General features: G+C 39.1%; 1 protein-coding gene across 3 annotated transcripts in view; it reads right to left on the bottom strand.

Annotated features, from left to right (window-relative positions):
* UEVLD (UEV and lactate/malate dehyrogenase domains) overlaps nt 1-15,810 on the bottom strand; it is a 45,168-nt gene extending 29,358 nt beyond the window's left edge. Inside the window, exons 1-3 of one of the 3 annotated variants that reach the window (XM_007465746.1) lie at nt 15,769-15,810; nt 8,706-8,790; nt 5,296-5,361 (exon numbers count right to left, since the gene is read on the bottom strand). In XM_007465746.1, the coding sequence (XP_007465808.1) occupies nt 5,296-5,361; nt 8,706-8,790; nt 15,769-15,810 (193 nt within the window). Of the gene's footprint in view, nt 1-5,295; nt 5,362-8,705; nt 8,791-15,768 lie in introns of those variants that run through there. The other 2 variants (XM_007465747.1, XM_007465748.1) reach the window with 2 other exon arrangements.
* Nucleotides 15,811-17,240: the final 1,430 nt, after the last annotated feature.

Below are 17,240 nucleotides of genomic sequence, written 5' to 3'. Positions count from 1 at the left end.
TGTATTATTCATTTCCATGTCCCCTACAACAAGTATAGTGCCTAACATACTGGATACTCAATAAAGGTTTCTTATATAAATAAGAATGAATGAATGGGGACTTCCCTGTTGGTCCAGTGGCTAAAACTCCGCACTTCCAATGCAGGGGGCCCAGGTTCGATCCCTGGTCAGGGAACTAGATCCCACATGCCTCAACTAAGAGTTCGCATGCTGCAACCGAAGATCCCGCATGCCACAACTAAAGATCCCACGTGCTGCAACTAAGACCCAGCGCAGCCAAATAAATAAATAAATACATATTTTTTAAATGAATGAACAAATGAAAGATGCATTTGATACTGGCCCTCAAGTTGCTCATTAATTGCAGATAGTGTAACATACAAGCTGGGTTAGATACATAAAACTTTGAGCTGAAAATAACCTTAACAGTCACCTTGTCCAGTGGCTCTTAAATTTTAGTGTACTGAGATAGGAACCCAAATGAAAGCTCTTCCATGTACATGTACCATGTAACCATGTATCATGTACTATGTAACCCTGTACCACATACTATGTAACCATGTATGTCAATGCCTACTGAGAGCCAAAATCTCTGACTGTTTTGGTTTACAGGAAGCCCAAAGCTAAACCTAATATAAGTGCAAAAACTAACCTTAAACTAGAAATTTGATCAATTATCTTAACTGTTCTATTGTATCTCCTGATATTTATTCCTGCTTTCACAGTCTTAATGCATATGTCTTTCAATATATTTAAAAACATGGCTGCTCAGGAGCACAAATGCCTAGGTTCAAATCCTAGCTGCACACATTACTAGCTATATGATTTTAGGCAAGTTACTTAACTTCTCTGTGCCTCAACTCCTTCCTCTACAAAATGAGAATAATAAAAGCTTCTACCTCATAGGATTGTTGTGAGGATAAAATTAGTTAAGGTACATAAAATGCTTAGAACAGTACATGACATGGTAAGTACCATGACGGGTTGGCAATTTTTACAATTTACCTCAAACCCACTTTGGAAATAAGCAAGGTATAAATAAAAAGTTTTCTCCTCCACTGCAATCTTTTCCTTACTATGGAAATCCTCTACTTTTTTCATCTTGCTTCCTCCTGCTCTAAGCACAATGATACTCAGCTCTGTCTGCATATTAGAAATGCTTAAGGAACTCTGAAACATACCAATATCCAGGCCTCTCCCCAAAAGTTTCTGATTCAGTGGGACAGGGTCTGGACATTTAAAAGCTTCCCGTGTAATTCTAGAGAACTGAAAGTCACTACATAATAGAAATGTCCTAGTACTATTTCTACTATTTTATATCAGCAGTTCTCAGAACCATACTCCTCTTCTAATTTTATCTAAGTATTAAAAAAACTGTTTTTATTTGGGTATAATTGATATATAACACTGTATTAGTTTCATGTATACAACGTAATGATTCAATATTTGTATATATTGCAAAATAATCACCACAATAAGTCTAGTTAATATCCATCACCATACATAGTATCTAAGTACTTACAGTATGGATAAAGGCATAGCTGTTGGTGCTCTATGATTATAAAGTCATGTGATCACAGCACCACAGAGTGACCAACAGGTATTGAGACACATCATCACATTCCTCCAGAAGTCACTCTGTCTAATGTTAGTTATATACTCTAGACCAGTGTTTTTCAAATGTTGGTCACAATAAATAGGTCATGAAATTAATTTAGTGGGCTGCAAACAATAATATTTAATTTTAGTTATATACATATATAACTATGTATACAAAAGTATTTCTTATTGTGGGTCACAATCAAACATTTATAAGCCACTGTTTAGACCATGCAATTTTTTTTTTTTTCCACGCTGTGCTGCATGTGGGATCTTAGTTCCCTGACCAGGGATTGAACACATGCCCCCTGCATTGACAGTGCAGAGTCCTAACCACTGGACATCCAGGGAAGTTCTAGGCCATGCAATTTTTTTTGTTTTGGAGTGGTAGTCCCAATCTCGATGGAGCCATTTTCTAATGTTAATCACTACACATTAAAGAAAAGGAAAGGAATGTCTATTGAAGGTATCTTCCTGGTTGATCAAGGATCTGCTGCCTCCATCAATGCCTCTCCCCAGCAGCATTCATGCATTTTAATACCACACTCCTGGCAAAGCGCATGGTAAGCCTGATTCCCATGTCTATAACTTGTAAGATTTCACTGCTGGTATTCTCTGTGCCCTTCTTCCTTCTTTCTCATTCTTTTCTGTCAGCAAATGCCCTGCCTCCTACCCTGCCCACTTACTTTCAGTAATTCATTAGCAAAGAGTCAGGACTCCTGGTAGAGTCCTCAGATTTAAAGTAATTATATCATAAGGACATAATTTAAGTTAGTTGTAAATAAAGTTCAGATAGGTATCATCTTACTTAGATGATACACATCTCTAAACAATGGGTGGGTGAAGGAAGAGTGCCATCACAACCTTGACACAATCTTGGAGGGATAAGAAATAATCCAGAAAATTTCTGCAGGTATATATAAGGAAATATCAACAGAAGATTCAGCTGGGGAATAGAACTGGGTAGGAGGTTAGATATAAGCTTAAGCTCATCTCTTTTCAATTGTTAAAATTTTTTTAACATGAGCATGTATTATTATTATACTAACAAAACTAGTAACCAGATAAAAGTAACAAAAGCATGCAAATAATAATGGCCAACGTTTATTAGGCACTTACTATGTGCCAGGAACTATGCTAAGAGCTTTACTTAGAGTAATGCATTTAATCCTCAAAATTGTAGAGTTAGGCTCTACATTGGCCCATTTTACAGATGAGAAAGATAATACATTCTGACCTTCTGACCAGCAGGAAATAACTAGTATGCATCACAAGGAGTTGCTATAATTCCAGTCAAAAGCAAAGGGGAAAAAGAGTGTACTACCAAAAAAAAAAAAACAAAAGGTATTGCAGGTACCATTACTACCTTGGAATTACTACCAGCATAAGAATCAATGACCTGACTCCACCGCTCTAGGAAGATGCAGAGTGCCAATGAGTGGCATCTTAAGATAACTTTTATGCCCTCCTGTAACCTCCCCACATTGTCCTAGAAACTGAGGGCTACTAAGCAATGATTCATTTAAATTTGTAAGTTCCTCTGTCAATATGCAACTACCCTTGAAATCACTGGGGTTGGTAAGAACTATGGAATCAGTCAATCAATCAATCAATCATTGGGGTGGTAAGAATTCTTTCTCTCTGTCTCTAACATCTAACCATAATAAACACAGAATACAAGTAATGGGAAACAGGTCTCAGTAAAATTCTCTAGGCAGCCAGAAAACAGTCTGAGAGCTTGGGAGGGAAGAAGCAAGGAAAGAAAATAAAAATCGACTCTATACCTGCTCTGCCTACCTCACTGCAATTTTTTCAGAGCCCACTGCTACCTACTTTCATCTCCAACCACATTCCTATTCATAAAAACCAAACTGGATTTCTAAGCATTCTCTGTGCCAAAGGAGATGTTATGATTGGACATACACAGAGGAAGAATAAAACATGAGTGAACCTCTGGCAATAAGTCATCATGGGGGCAGGGGGAAGCAATAAAGGAGGGTTTGTAACAGTCTAGCCACTACCATAATGAAGCACTTACTTTGAAAAAAGTCCCCCAAAATACATCTTCTTGGTGTCTGTTGGGCAATGTGCTCCCATAATACAGCAATGAATCCTTTGTAAGAGACAGCAAACTGCACTGCTCTCTCCCCATTTGGTTTCCAGATCTTCCTCAGCCCTTTTTCAGTGCACCTCCTCTTTCAAATACCCAGTAAGTTCATCTATTCCTAAGCCCTTCAGTCAGTAATCAAAGAAACTAACTCAATCATTCAACAAATATTTACTGAGCATTTTCTATAAGCACAGCACTGTATATTAGTGATTTTGGATGTTATTCCTCCTGAGATTATTTGCATTTTAAAAGGGGAATGGATTTTTAATGGTGGAATTTCAAGCACCACTTCAGAGAAATAATTGGAACCAATGCTTCTCTGGTGTTCTTCAAATCATACTAGATAAGCAAGCTCCTATGACACCCATCTGACAGGTTAGTCCTGTTAAACGTTGAAGGAAGTAGGTCTAGACAAACAGAATTAATTATAGGGAAGTTAGTGATTTTTTTTTTTTTTTTTTTGGCAAGCACTTAGCTATTTTAACCTGTCAGGTCATCTGAAAATATGTTGCTTTTTTTTGAGCTTTAATGGCACCTGTGTTTTAAAAATTTCCTTTTGGGTTTTATTATTTTTTTTTTTTTTTTTTTTGGCAAACACTTAGCTATTTTAACCTGTCAGGTCATCTGAAAATATGTTGCTTTTTTTTGAGCTTTAATGGCACCTGTGTTTTAAAAATTTCCTTTTGGGTTTTAAGTTCCAGTCTGATACCAGCTGTGTGGACTCAGGTAAACCACGTGACCAGGACTCAGTTTCACCAATAGAATGGGGATAATGCTACATCATATAGAGGGAAAGGGAGGGGAACAAAACATACATGTAATGGGAGAAAAAGGTGGGATCCCTGCAGTTTGCTATGGAAAGCAGAGTTAACTCTCCACAAGCGCAGGCCTATGTCTGTCTTGCTTGCCTCTGTACCTCAAAACCTAGCAGAGTAGTGGGCAGATAGTTGACATTCAATAAATAAATATTCATTGAACTGAACTGAATTTGTTGGTATTAACCTAAGCCTTCCTTCACTGGGACAGCATTCTGCTATATCCAGTAAGGTTCAGTATAGATCATATACATGTTAAAACACTTTGAGGGAAATTCCCTGGCAACCCAGTGGTTAGGACTCTGAGCTTCCACTGCTGGGGGCCCGGGTTTGATCCCCGGTTGGGGGAACTAAGATCCCGCAAGCCACATAGCGCGGCCAACAAAATAAATATTTAAGGGCTTCCCTGGTGGCGCAGTGGTTGGGGGTCCACCTGCCGATGCAGGGGACGCTGGTTTGTGCCCCGGTCCAGGAGGGTCCCCCATGCTGCGGGGCGGCTGGGTCTGTGGGCCGTGGCCGCTAGGCATGCGCGTCCAGAGCCTGTGCTCCGCGGCGGGAGGGGCCGCAGCGGTGGGAGGCCCAGGTACCGCAAAATAAATAAATAAATAAATAATTTTAAAAATAAATAAATAAAAAATTGACTAGCTCGTACAAATGTTCTTTAAAAAAAAACAAAAACACTTTGAGAATGTTATGGAACTAAACAAATATACGTTTTAATTAAACTGCTCTTTTAGAAAATTCCCACATTTTCTCAACTTCCACACTTACCCTGATACATCACAGGAATAGTGCCAGTGAAATTCAGCAGGTTTTTCTGGGAACTATCTTTGAAAACTGGAAGAAAAAAAAAGTCCCAGAATGCACAATCAGAAGTAGGAAGAACTGTATTAAAGTGTGTGCATGTACATACACACATACAGAAACACACATAATTTCTAAATACCATCATCTAGGAATCAGTAAATATGTTGACAAGGGCAAAGAACTAAATGATGTGCTCTTAGAAAGAAGAGCAGGTAGTTGAAAGAACACAGGACTTAAGATACTGAAATCCCAAGTTTTTGGCCGACTTTTCCTACTTAGAGGTGATGGAAGAAATTTTCACATATTGAGATATGGGGAAGTCATCCTAGCTTATACATTATTTAACTTAAGCTTTATGCTAACTAGAATAGCCAGTTTTGTGGCCCATTAAACATACATTGTAAATCTGCTTTAATCATTAAAGAAAAGGGTGCATTGTCCAGAAGTAAAGAATGTCTGTTTTGAAGACAGAGATAAATGCCTCCCTTCCCTAAAACATCAACGCTAGCACTCCTTCAATGACAAAGCTCCCTTCACAGGCGCCAAGGCCATGCTAACTCATTGTGTGCATGCTCATTTGTCTTTTTTTGAAACCTTGAAGGAATGCACCCCTGTGATGTTTGATGTTCTTTGTTCTGACAGATATAAAACTGTGCTGAAAACCATGCTTCTTCGGAAAGCTCTTCAGAACTATCTGAGGCTATAGTGCTCAGACTGGCTCAAATAAAACTCTTTTCTATTCCTATTATAGACTGTTTATTATTTCCGTCGACAGAGGCATGTGACTTTTGATTACTTTAACCTCTTTGACCTTCAGTTTCATCATCTATAAAATATATAAAATCTATAAAGACTGCATCATAAAGTTGTCATAATGATTAAATGAGATGATGTGAAAACCCTTAATAAGAAGTAAAGGATAATAAAATGTGGGGACATTATCAAATAATTGCCACATGTAACATCAGTTATAAGCACTTTCAGATATCAGATTATAACTTTTATAATCAGAAAAAAAAAGTTTTACTTTTGAAAGTGACCTTTTAGAAGGATTAATAATTATCTTTGCTTTCTCTAACTCCATTATTCTCAACCTTTTCTCAATCTTCACATCCCTGAAATTTCAACTTACCCATCTGGGACACACTGATGGAGAATCAATGCCCTAATTTCTGAACTGAATACCAAAAACACTACATCTGGTTTCAAACTGTCAAACTGCCTTGGAATGTGGTCCTTTAAGGACTTCAGTAGCTTACTATACTATTTATGCAGGGGAAGAAAAAAGTCTAAATCGATTTGATGACCTATCAGAAAGGGAGAAGAGGAAAAGCCAGGCTGACAGAAAACTCAAGGCCAAGAGTGTACATAAGTACAAATATTTACCTTGAACTATATGAGTGAAAGGTAACAATAGGTGAAGGGATCACTCTAAGGCAAAACTAAAATGGACAGAGGGGTGGAACAGGGATTGTTTCTCGGGGACACAGAAGAACCTGAAAATGTGGTAGAGAAACTACAGGTGTAAATAGTCATTGTCCAAATTATTCAAAAAGCAAAAAGAAAAATGATTACAATACATGACTAACATTGTCTTCAATAATAAAATGTACCTTGACAATATTAATCTTATAGCTTGAGGGTTTAATGGCACCACAGCCTACTTCCTCTAGATGGGGGAAATAAGAATAAGAATTAACTGGTACAACAAAGGTTTAAATCTATAAGATTACTTATAGATTGTAAAAGAACAAGTATTATTCAAGCAGAGGGCAAGATGGACATGAGTACAAGCCCCAACTCGATGCCTAACTAGCTGTGTAATCTTAAGCAAGTTATTTAAACTCTCTGAGCCTCAGTTTCTTTCTCTGAAAAATGAAGATGGTAATACTCACCTCACAGCTTTGGTTGTACAAGAATATGTAAAATAATATAGATAAAACATTTGGAAGTATATCTGGTGTTCAATAAATAGTAGCTGTTAAATCCCCCATCCCAGGCATTTATGCAGCACCAAATACCTGGGTGCTAATCAAGAGAGGCCAGACACAGGTAGGCCAGAATCTAATCATTTCTTCCACACATAAAATTAGCTATTCCTAAGAAATACTTCAATAATGCCTCAAATTTTCCAATATATAATTCTGAATTAGACATATTTTTGTAACCCAAGCTAATTCAAATACAAAACATACCCATGTAGAATAAAGAATTTTTTCAAAATTGTGTGTTTCGACTAATTCATGGGTCCTGAAATCAATTTAGTGAGTCTCAATCAGCATTTGTTTTTTTAAACGGTATGGAATGGAATAGAAGAGAAAACGCCAAGGTGTACATAATACTTTAGTTGTGTGTATATGGGGTCATGATATAAAACACATTTCCAAGTGTGGGTTGTGGTCAGAAATCTCGAAAGATAGTAAAGTAAAATCTTTCTCAGGTAACCAGACCCTCTATATTAAGTGAAGAAGATAACTAAAACTTTGTTATTAATTTATTATCAACCATATATGTGGTAGGCAGAATAATGGCCTCCATGGATGTCCAATATCCTAATCCTTGGAACCTGTGCATATGTTACCTTACTTGGCAAAGAAACTTTTTAGATACAATTAAGTTAAGGACCCTGACATGGGGAAATTATCCTGTATGATTAGAGTGGGCCTAAGCTAATCACATTTGGTTCTTAAAAGCAGAGAACCTTTTCTCTGGAGATGTGACTACAGAAGGATGGTCAGAGAGATGCAACATTGCTAGCTTTAAAGATGGAGGATGACCTTGAGCCAAAGAATATGGGTGACATTTAGAAACTAAAAAAAGCAAGAGAACAGATGATCTCCCAGAGCCTCCAAAAAGGAACTAAGACCTGCCAACACTTAACCTACAGAGACCTGTGCTGGGCTTCTAGCCAAATAACTGTAAGATAGTAAATTTGTGTTGCTTTTTTTTTTTAAGATTTTTTTTTTGATGTAGACCATTTTTAAAGTCTTTATTGAATTTGTTACAATATTGCTTCTGCTTTATGTTTTGGTTTTTTGGCCTCGAGGCATGTGGGATCTTAACTCCCTGACCAGGGATTGAACCTGCACCTCCTGCATTGGAAGGCGAAGTCTTAACCACTGGACCACCAGGGAAGTCCCTGTGTTGTTTTAAGCCACTAAATTTGTGTTCATTAGTTACAGCAGCAATAGAAAACTAATACCATATAAATTTTATTAACTTAAATTTCCTCAAAAACCACACGTCATAAAGTGTAGCTCAAAATCAGGGGATAAAAGAGAGAAATGAGAAATTATAATAAGTTTGTAGACCTCTAGGAACAAATAATTAATAGTTTAAATAATGTAGCAAAAACTAGAGGATACAATTCTTACCATAGGTATCCATGGAATATCTGAAATGTGGGAAAAACATATTTACATTCTTCAGTTCTTCCATAGTTAGATCCCTGAACTTGTACTGAAGAGAGAAAAATGAACACGGAATAAGAATAAAATTATAAGCAACAGAACAATTACAAATTAACATTTAACTGAACACTTACTATGTGCTAGGCCCTGGGCTCTGAGTTTTACAAACATGAATAGTATTTGACTTCATCCTTTTAATAACGACCCTATGAAGTAGGCAGGGCTTATAACTGCTTGACTTTATAGAAGATGAAAATGAAAGCTAGAGAATCAAAATAACTTGCTGTGGTAGATAGCAAGTTAAGTAGTGAAGCCAGAGCTCAAACCCAGTGCCTGGGCCTTTAATCACTATATCAAATGCCTCCAAATACTTCATGAAGGCTTAAGAAGTAGGGCAGGATGTAGCACCCCTGTCATCACTGTAAGATCCACCTCTCGTGCCTGAATATCTCATTCACTTGAGACACCCTGAATTTCCCTACCTGGTACCACAGCTGGGTTTCAAAGGGAAAACAGAAAGCATGCAAAGGTTTGCAGTCAGGTTGAGTGAACTGCCTCCTCATTCATCCAGATGTAGTCTCAGAAATACTACCTTGGTTGCCCTGTGGGCAAAATCATTTAACTTCTTTGAACTAATTTTCTCTTTCGCAAAGAGAAATTATACCCACCTCCCGGACTTGTGCTAGGCATTAAATGAAAAAAAAAAAGTATGTTAAGAGTCTATTACCATTCTGAAAATGAAATTAAGAAAACAATTACGTTTACAATAGCATCAAAAAGAATAAAATACTTAGGAATAAATTTAACAAGACGCAAAACTTAGACTCTAAAAACCACAAAACATTGTTGAAAGAAATTAAAATAGATCTAAATGAATAGAAAGATATCCCTTGTCGATAGATCAGAAGACTTGATATTGTTAAGATGGCAATGTTCCCCAACAGATTCAACAATTGCCAATCCATATCAGAATCCCAGCTGACTTTTTTTGCTCATTTGCAAAAATTTACAAATGGACCTTAAAATTCATATGGAAATTCAAGGAATGCAGCCAAAACAATCTTAAAAAAGCATAAAAAAGGGCTTCCCTGGTGGTGTGGTGGTTAAGAATCAGCCTGCCAATGCAGGGGACATGGGTTTGAGCCCTAGTAGGGGAAGATCCCACATGCCACGGAGCAACTAAGCCCGTGCACCACAACTACTGAGCCTGCGCTCTAGAGCCCACGAGCCACAACTACTTAGTCCACATGCTACAACTACTGAAGCCAGCGCGCCTAGAGTCCGTGCTCTGAAACAAGAGAAGCCCTCGCACTGCAACAAAGAGTAGCCCCCGCTCGCCGCAACTAGAGGAAGCCTGAGTGCAGCAACAAAGACACAATGCAGCCAAAAACAATTAAAAAAAAAAAAAAAAAGAAGTCGGAGGATTCATACTATAATCAAAAAGACAGTAACAAATGTGGGAAAGGATGTGGAGAAATCAGAACCCTCATATACATACACCACTGCTGGTGGTAAAATGGTGCAGCTGCTTTGGAAGAGTTTGGCAGTTCTTCAAAAGATTAAACACAGAGTTACCATATGACCCAACAATTCCACTCTGAGGTATATACCCAAGAACAATGAAAACATGTCCACACAAAAACTTGTGCACAATTGTTCATAGCAGCATTATTCATAACAATCAAAAAGTGAAAACAATCCAAATGTCCATCAACTGATGAATAAAGTGTGACATATCCATAAAATGGAATATTCAGCCATAAAAATGAAGAACTGATACATACATGGATAAACCTTGAAAACATTACACTAAGTTAAAGAAAACAGACACAAAAAGCCACATATTGTATGACTTGTATATAAAGTACCCCAAATAGGCAAATCCATAGAAACGGAAAGTAGCTTAGTGGGTGCCTAGGGTTGGAGGACACTGGGAGAAAATAAAATAACTGCTAAGAGACCCTATTTCCTCTCTCTGAGTCTTAAGTTTTTCATGGGCAAAAGAGATATAGCTCTACTGCCCACCAACTTCAGCAGGTATGTATGAAGATCTCATGATTAACATATGTAAAAGTGAGATATTAAACAAAATATGTATACAATAGTAAGTACCGACAGGAAACGATGAATTGACAAAGCATACCTAGGTTACAGAAAGGCCTCTGAAAAGAGCTGTCTACAATTCACATTAGAGCCTAGAACGGTACAGAAAATTAGAGGGAAGGAGGAAGGTCATTTTAAGATAGGAAAGAATTTGGCCGAAGAAAAAGTGTATAATTAACAACTTGAGGACTGGAAACATCTCTGACTCATTTCCCCATAGCATTTAGCACAGGGTATGGCTTCAATAAATGTAGGCTAATTGGATGGGAGTTAGCAAAGAGGCAGATTTATATGAGTAGAGTGGATATAGAAAGCAATTATGATCCAAAGGACTGAGCATCGATCACTAAGATCACTAAAACTAAGAATCGATCAGTATTAACTACAGCAGGGTAAAAATGAGTCCCAGATTCAGTGTCCCTGATTCAGTGAAAACAAAAGTGAATGAAACCATCCCAACTCCAGACACTACACAAATGTACAAAAGGCTGCATTGTTGTCACCTGGAATATATATTTATTATGAACCAAATAATTTTTGTTTTGTTTTCTATTTGATGTTATAAGCTGTTTTCTACATCCTTAACATCCTCTGAGAATGTAATGATTAATGGCTGCATAGGGCTATATACCAGAACTGATCTAACTGCAAAACTGACGTAAAAGTGTGTCAAAAGAGGGCAAAAGCACTCTTTGTTAGGGCTTGAAAATCCAAACATCACTACTAGTCGAATATGTGATTTGCCTTTCTGACGAAAAAGACCTATTTTATCTGTCCTAGAAAAATAAAAAGCACATCATTTTCACTATATATGAAACAGAATATCTTCTTAGTGTGATATTAAGGCATATATTCCATTACTGTTCCTATACCACCTAAGAGAAGCTTGTATAACATTCTCCAAGGAATATGCCTCAGACAATGCCATTTGCTTAAAGGGTACAGGCAGGGAACTAAAGAGGAAAACTGGCCCATGAGATTCTAAAACTAAAGCAATTATACTATCATAAAAATCAGTTGAAAAATTGAGAAGTTACTAAAATTTTAACTTTATCCACTATACTACCGTATGTTTATTTAGTAGACTGATACTTACGAACATCAAGAGTACTCCTGTATGACATTGCTCAAATGTTGGACACCCTGAGGAATACTTTGTGGCATCATTTTATTAAAAAAAAAATTAAGCATTAAGGAATCTTACAGATCAAATCCAATCCTATTATTTCATAACTGAGCAAATCGAGGTTAAGTTACCTGTCCAAGGTAACTTGGCCAGGGGAGTGGGAAATAGGAATTAGGGAACCAGAGAAGTTTTCTAAACTTAATAGTTAATACAACTAAAGAATATATATACAGGGCTTCCCTGGTGGTGCAGTGGTTGAGAGTCCACCTGCCGATGCAGAGGACACGGGTTCGTGCCCCGGTCCGGGAAGATCCCACATGCCGCGGAGCGGCTAGGCCCGTGAGCCATGGCCGCTGAGCCTGCGCATCCGGAGCCTGTGCTCCGCAACAGGAGAGGCCACAGCAGTGGGAGGCCCGTGTACTGCAAAAAAAAGAAAAAAAAGAATATATATACATATAAACATATATGTACATATATATACATTTTGAAGAATAAACACTCAGGCACCAACTCACCCATGTTTGATCTAGAACAATGCTGTCCAACAAAACTTTCTGCCATGATGGAAAAGATCATTATGTGTTCTGTCCAATACAGTAGCCACAAGCCACATGTGGCTACTGACACTTAATATGTGGCTGGTGTGACCAAGAAACTCATTTTTAATTTTATCTCATTTTGATGAATTTAAAGAGCCACATGTGGCTAGTGGCTACCATACTGGACAGCACAGACCTTTCCAATTCCATTACACCTGTCTGGGTGCTCCTTCTCTTAACCATTCAGCTGCCTACCTTAAATTGTGTGGTCACACTCCTTTGCTTTTGCCCTCCATAGTTTTTATCGTATCTGTGTGCGTCCCTAAACACCACACTGTTTGTTGTTTAGCTGTTTCTTGTTTTAATCAAAATATAATCTTGCATATAACCTCCAATTTTTTTCACTGAATATAATGTTTCTAAGATTCACTTGTATTCTTGCATGTTGTAGTTCATTCATTTTCACTGCTGCATAGTGTTTTCCATTGTGTGAATGAGTACAAAACAAATTATCCTTCCTTCTGTCAATGAACATTTGGGTTGTTTCTAATTTTTAATGATGAGTAATTCTGTGAATGTCTCTTGCTTCATATATTATGAATTCTCTATGGTAACTACCACAGAGTCTAAAATTCCCATTCATCCACATCCTCCAAACCCTTTGAAATGATCTTAATTTATGACAATCTAGTGAGAGAAAATGGTGTTTTACCATGCTCTCAATTTGCTTTTCCATGGTTACTAATGGGTTGAGCAAACATTCATTTCCCTGATTCTTCTTTTGTTTTTTAAAGAATGATTATTCGTGTCTTTTGTCCAATTTTCTATTGGTTTTAATATTGATTTGTAGGCTAATTTATATATTCTGGATACCAATACTTTGTCAATTATGCGTTACAATATTATTCTCCAAGTTTGTATTTTGCCTCTTCACTCTCTTCGTGGTGTCTTTTTATACATAAAAGTTCTTAATTTGAATGCAATCAAATTTATCACTCTTCTTTGAGTATTTTACATCTTGTTTAAAAAATGTTTGCATACTCTGAGTCCATGAAGATTCTTTCCTACATTTATCTCTATACGTTTTAAAGCTCGTCTTTTACACTTAAATCTTCAGTCCACAGGGAATTTTTATGTTTGGTCAGAGGTAAGGGTCCAATTTCATTTTCTCCTGTATAGATAATCATTTGTCTCTGCATTCTCCTTTCTGTAGTTATCTGCAATGCCTCTTCTGTTTTATATCGCATTTCCAAACACGTGTGAACATGGTTCTAAGCCTCTAAGTCTGTTCCACTGGTTGTCTGTCCTATACCAACATCACACTAAGCCTCAATTACTAGTCTTGACATCTGGTAGAGCAAGTCCCACACCTATTCTTCTTCTGTAAAAATGTCAAGATTATTCCTGGCCTTCTGCCCTTCCAAATGATTATAGAATCAGTCTGAAAAGTTCCCCAAATATCCTGTTAAAATTTTGATTGGAATTGCATTGGCTCTATAGATCAATCTGGAGAGAGCTGACATCTTCACATCCACGAAGCTGGAATATTTATCTAGGTTGGAATACTTATTAGGTTTCATTTGTTTTCAATAAGATTTTTCATGTTCTCCTTACAGTTGCTTGATTTTAATGGATTGTTCACAAATTTTTCAGCAGTAAAATTATTTCTAAGTATTAAGTTATTATAGTAACCCTACCTTGAGGGTTAAGGAACTTTGGAAATATCTGCTGGACTAACGTGTTTCTAAATGGTCTCCTTAATTTACACATCCAACAGACATTTATTAAGCACCTAAGTGCCAGACTCCATGCTATGAACTGATGATAAAAAACAAAAACAAAAACCTTCCTCAACTATTCTGGTCCCACCCTTGAGAAAATTATTGTCTCTCTTTTGTCTTTTTCCTGCATTCCAGTTCCACCAAAATTATGAAGTTCTTTTTCTATTCTCAGCTTTACCAATTCTTCCCCCTGGACAATACACCATGCTTCCGTCACTGAAAAACTTGATAGAGTGGTTTTTTTAATTTCATGTTCTCTGAAGAGGAGACAGAAAGGGTGTAATCCTAAGGACGATGATAATTTTCTTCCTACAAGACCTACACACCTGTCACAGTAGATAAAATCATTCAAATCAAGTATATAAACAATTTCAATCATAAGGCTTCAAAACCTCGAAGGGGTGTACAAACTGCCCCAACAAAGAAAGACACAGGCAAACCCAACTAAAGAGAGAGCAGTCTATCTTGAAAGGAAAATGTAATCAAAAGAACCAGAAAAGTATGTGCATGTATATGATTCATATTTAACTGCTGCCATTACATTTTGCTACTGTTTTATTCAGAATGTATCATGTCTCATGCTTCAATAAAATTTTAAACAAAACAAAAAAACGGCATAAACGTACCGTTTCCGCATAGGGAAATTTTAAGAAGCATTATGAATCATATAACTAAGAAACTGGTGAAAAAGGTGGTTGCCTCAGACTGTACACTGGTGGGGAATCAGAGAGCCTGAACTAAGAGCCTGGTGTAACACAGAAACTGGCGTTAGTCATGCCTGAGAAACGCAGGTCAGACTTCCGGGTCAGCCCTCCACCTCAACCTTTCAACATTACGAGGATCTCTTCCGGGCCTTCCAACCCTGTCTTCATTCTTAAGTCTACACAGGTCTTTCATTCACTGCACAGTTACTCAGCACTCCGTCGTGTCAGGCTAGGTGATGGGAACACTACAGCAATCTCTCTGCCATCAGAGTTCACCGCCCGAGTAAGATTTGTATGTAAATAATTACTCCACGATGTGATAATCGATATTTCTGAAAGCAAGTAAAGGAGGTAGTGATTCTGTTTCTAGGGAGTGACATCTGAGTTGAGTCCTACAAAGGATTAGCGACGCAAGTCATAAAAAAAGGGGGTGGCGGTGAGGGCAGGCCATTTCTGCAGAGAGAAAGGCGTGGTTAAAGGGACTGGCGAGGGCTGGAAGCTGAGACCAAGAGAAGCTGGTGGCGTGAGGAGGTCTCACAGCGGGTGGAGGTTGGGGGATCTCGGATTTGCAGGCGAAGCCAGAGCCCCGGCCTCGGGAAGGAGAGGTCCGCGCCCTCCCTGCGGCCACTCCCCGCAGCCGGCTTCAGGCCAGCCCACCCCCCGCTCCAAGCCCCTTGACAAGCCGGGGAAACGCCCCAAGGAGGTGGCCCGGCCAGGGGTGGAAACACCCCCAAGCCCCGGCGCCCCAGACCCTGCCCGGCGGGCTGGCCGCACCTTGCCAAGTAGTCGCCTCACACCCTCACTGTTGAACTCCATCTCCAGCCAGGACCGCGAGTCCGGCTCTGAGACCCCAGCCCCGGAATCTCCTTCCGCACTGTCCTGGACGGGGGCTGCCGAGGACCAAACTTCCCGAGCGGTCCAAGGCCCCGCCCCTTCCCAGCCTCGGAAGTCCACCGGTGTCCAACGCCCTAGGCTCAGCGAGGCTCCGCCCCGAGTCTCACCACAGCTCCTCCGCGAACCCTGAGCGCGTTCAGGAACGCGTGAGCGCCAAGGAAACCACGACCCAGCTTGCTGGAGGGAAACTTGGGGACATCGGTGAAGACAGGAATAGGAAGGACCCGAGGAGAAGCAGTAAAGGAGGTAGAAGATATTGGCGCTGTTCTGGGAGAGAGTTTCGAGAAGGATGTGATAAATTCAGTAGAGTATCGAGAAAGATCAAGAAAGACCCCAAATTGTGGTTGGATTTAGGAAGGAAGAGGTAATGGAGCTTCAAAAGAGAAATTTCGGGGGGTCTAGAAAGGAAAACGGACGCAGGAGGAGAATTGTCAGAACTGGGAGATAAGACAGCCGAGTGAGGGTGTTGTGCCTTTGGCGGGGCGGGGCAGAACATAACAGCGTTGGTGGCCGAGAGAGGAAAAAGTCATGTAACAGAGTTTGAAGACAAAAAAGGTAGATTGGTGGTTAAGGTCATCTGGAGAAGTAAGGCGAAGAGATGCAATTTGCGGGCCTTGTTTGGTTTCCTTGAATGAGTTACTTACCTGCTTTGCATCCCCGGTTTGAGCCAGTGGGCCTAAAAAGTCCTGGGAGCTGGCTATTGTAACTGTCAAGAGGTTGGGTGGGCAGGAAGGTGATTGTATTTATAGGAAGAGCCAAAGGTAGGAATGCTGTGATTCTTTTGGGAGAAGAAAGTGAAAGACTGGAAGGAGCACTTATTTATTCAACAAACTTTTGTTGAGCATTGGCTACTTGCTAGATATTGTCGGGGAGGAAGAAATTTTCCTCTATTCTTCTTGCTTCTTCTGGCTGGTCTAAGAAGTAAACTGACACCAGACAGAATAATAGGAGAAAATCAAACAAAAGTTAATAGCACGTATACCTGGGAGAGACCCAGGAGAACTGAGTGACTCGCCTTAATGGCCGAAGCCCTCACCTTAAATACCATCTTCAGCTATGGCAAAAGAGGATGTTGGGGGTTGTGGTTTGCGACTTCAAAGGGGAGAAAGGCAGTTCACGTGGAGAAAGTAAATACTTGGTAAACAAATGTTTGCCGGCCCTTGCAGAGACTAGGAGACTGATTTCTAGGCTCTACAGAGTTCCTGCCACCACATTTAGCCCATATTCTTTGCAGATATCTCTGGTGACACCTTAATTAGGGGAACGGGCCTTCTCTCTAAATCCTTTTAGGCAGTTAGGGGGAAGTCTTTGGGGCCTTAAAAATGGGCATCATAAGTTAACCCTCCTGCCAA

Source organism: Lipotes vexillifer, unplaced genomic scaffold (assembly GCF_000442215.2).
Source record: "Lipotes vexillifer unplaced genomic scaffold, Lipotes_vexillifer_v1.1 scaffold2818, whole genome shotgun sequence".
Classification (NCBI taxonomy): domain Eukaryota; kingdom Metazoa; phylum Chordata; class Mammalia; order Artiodactyla; family Lipotidae; genus Lipotes; species Lipotes vexillifer.
Note: the sequence above shows the minus strand (reverse complement) of the source record. Positions and strands in the feature narration are given on the sequence as shown.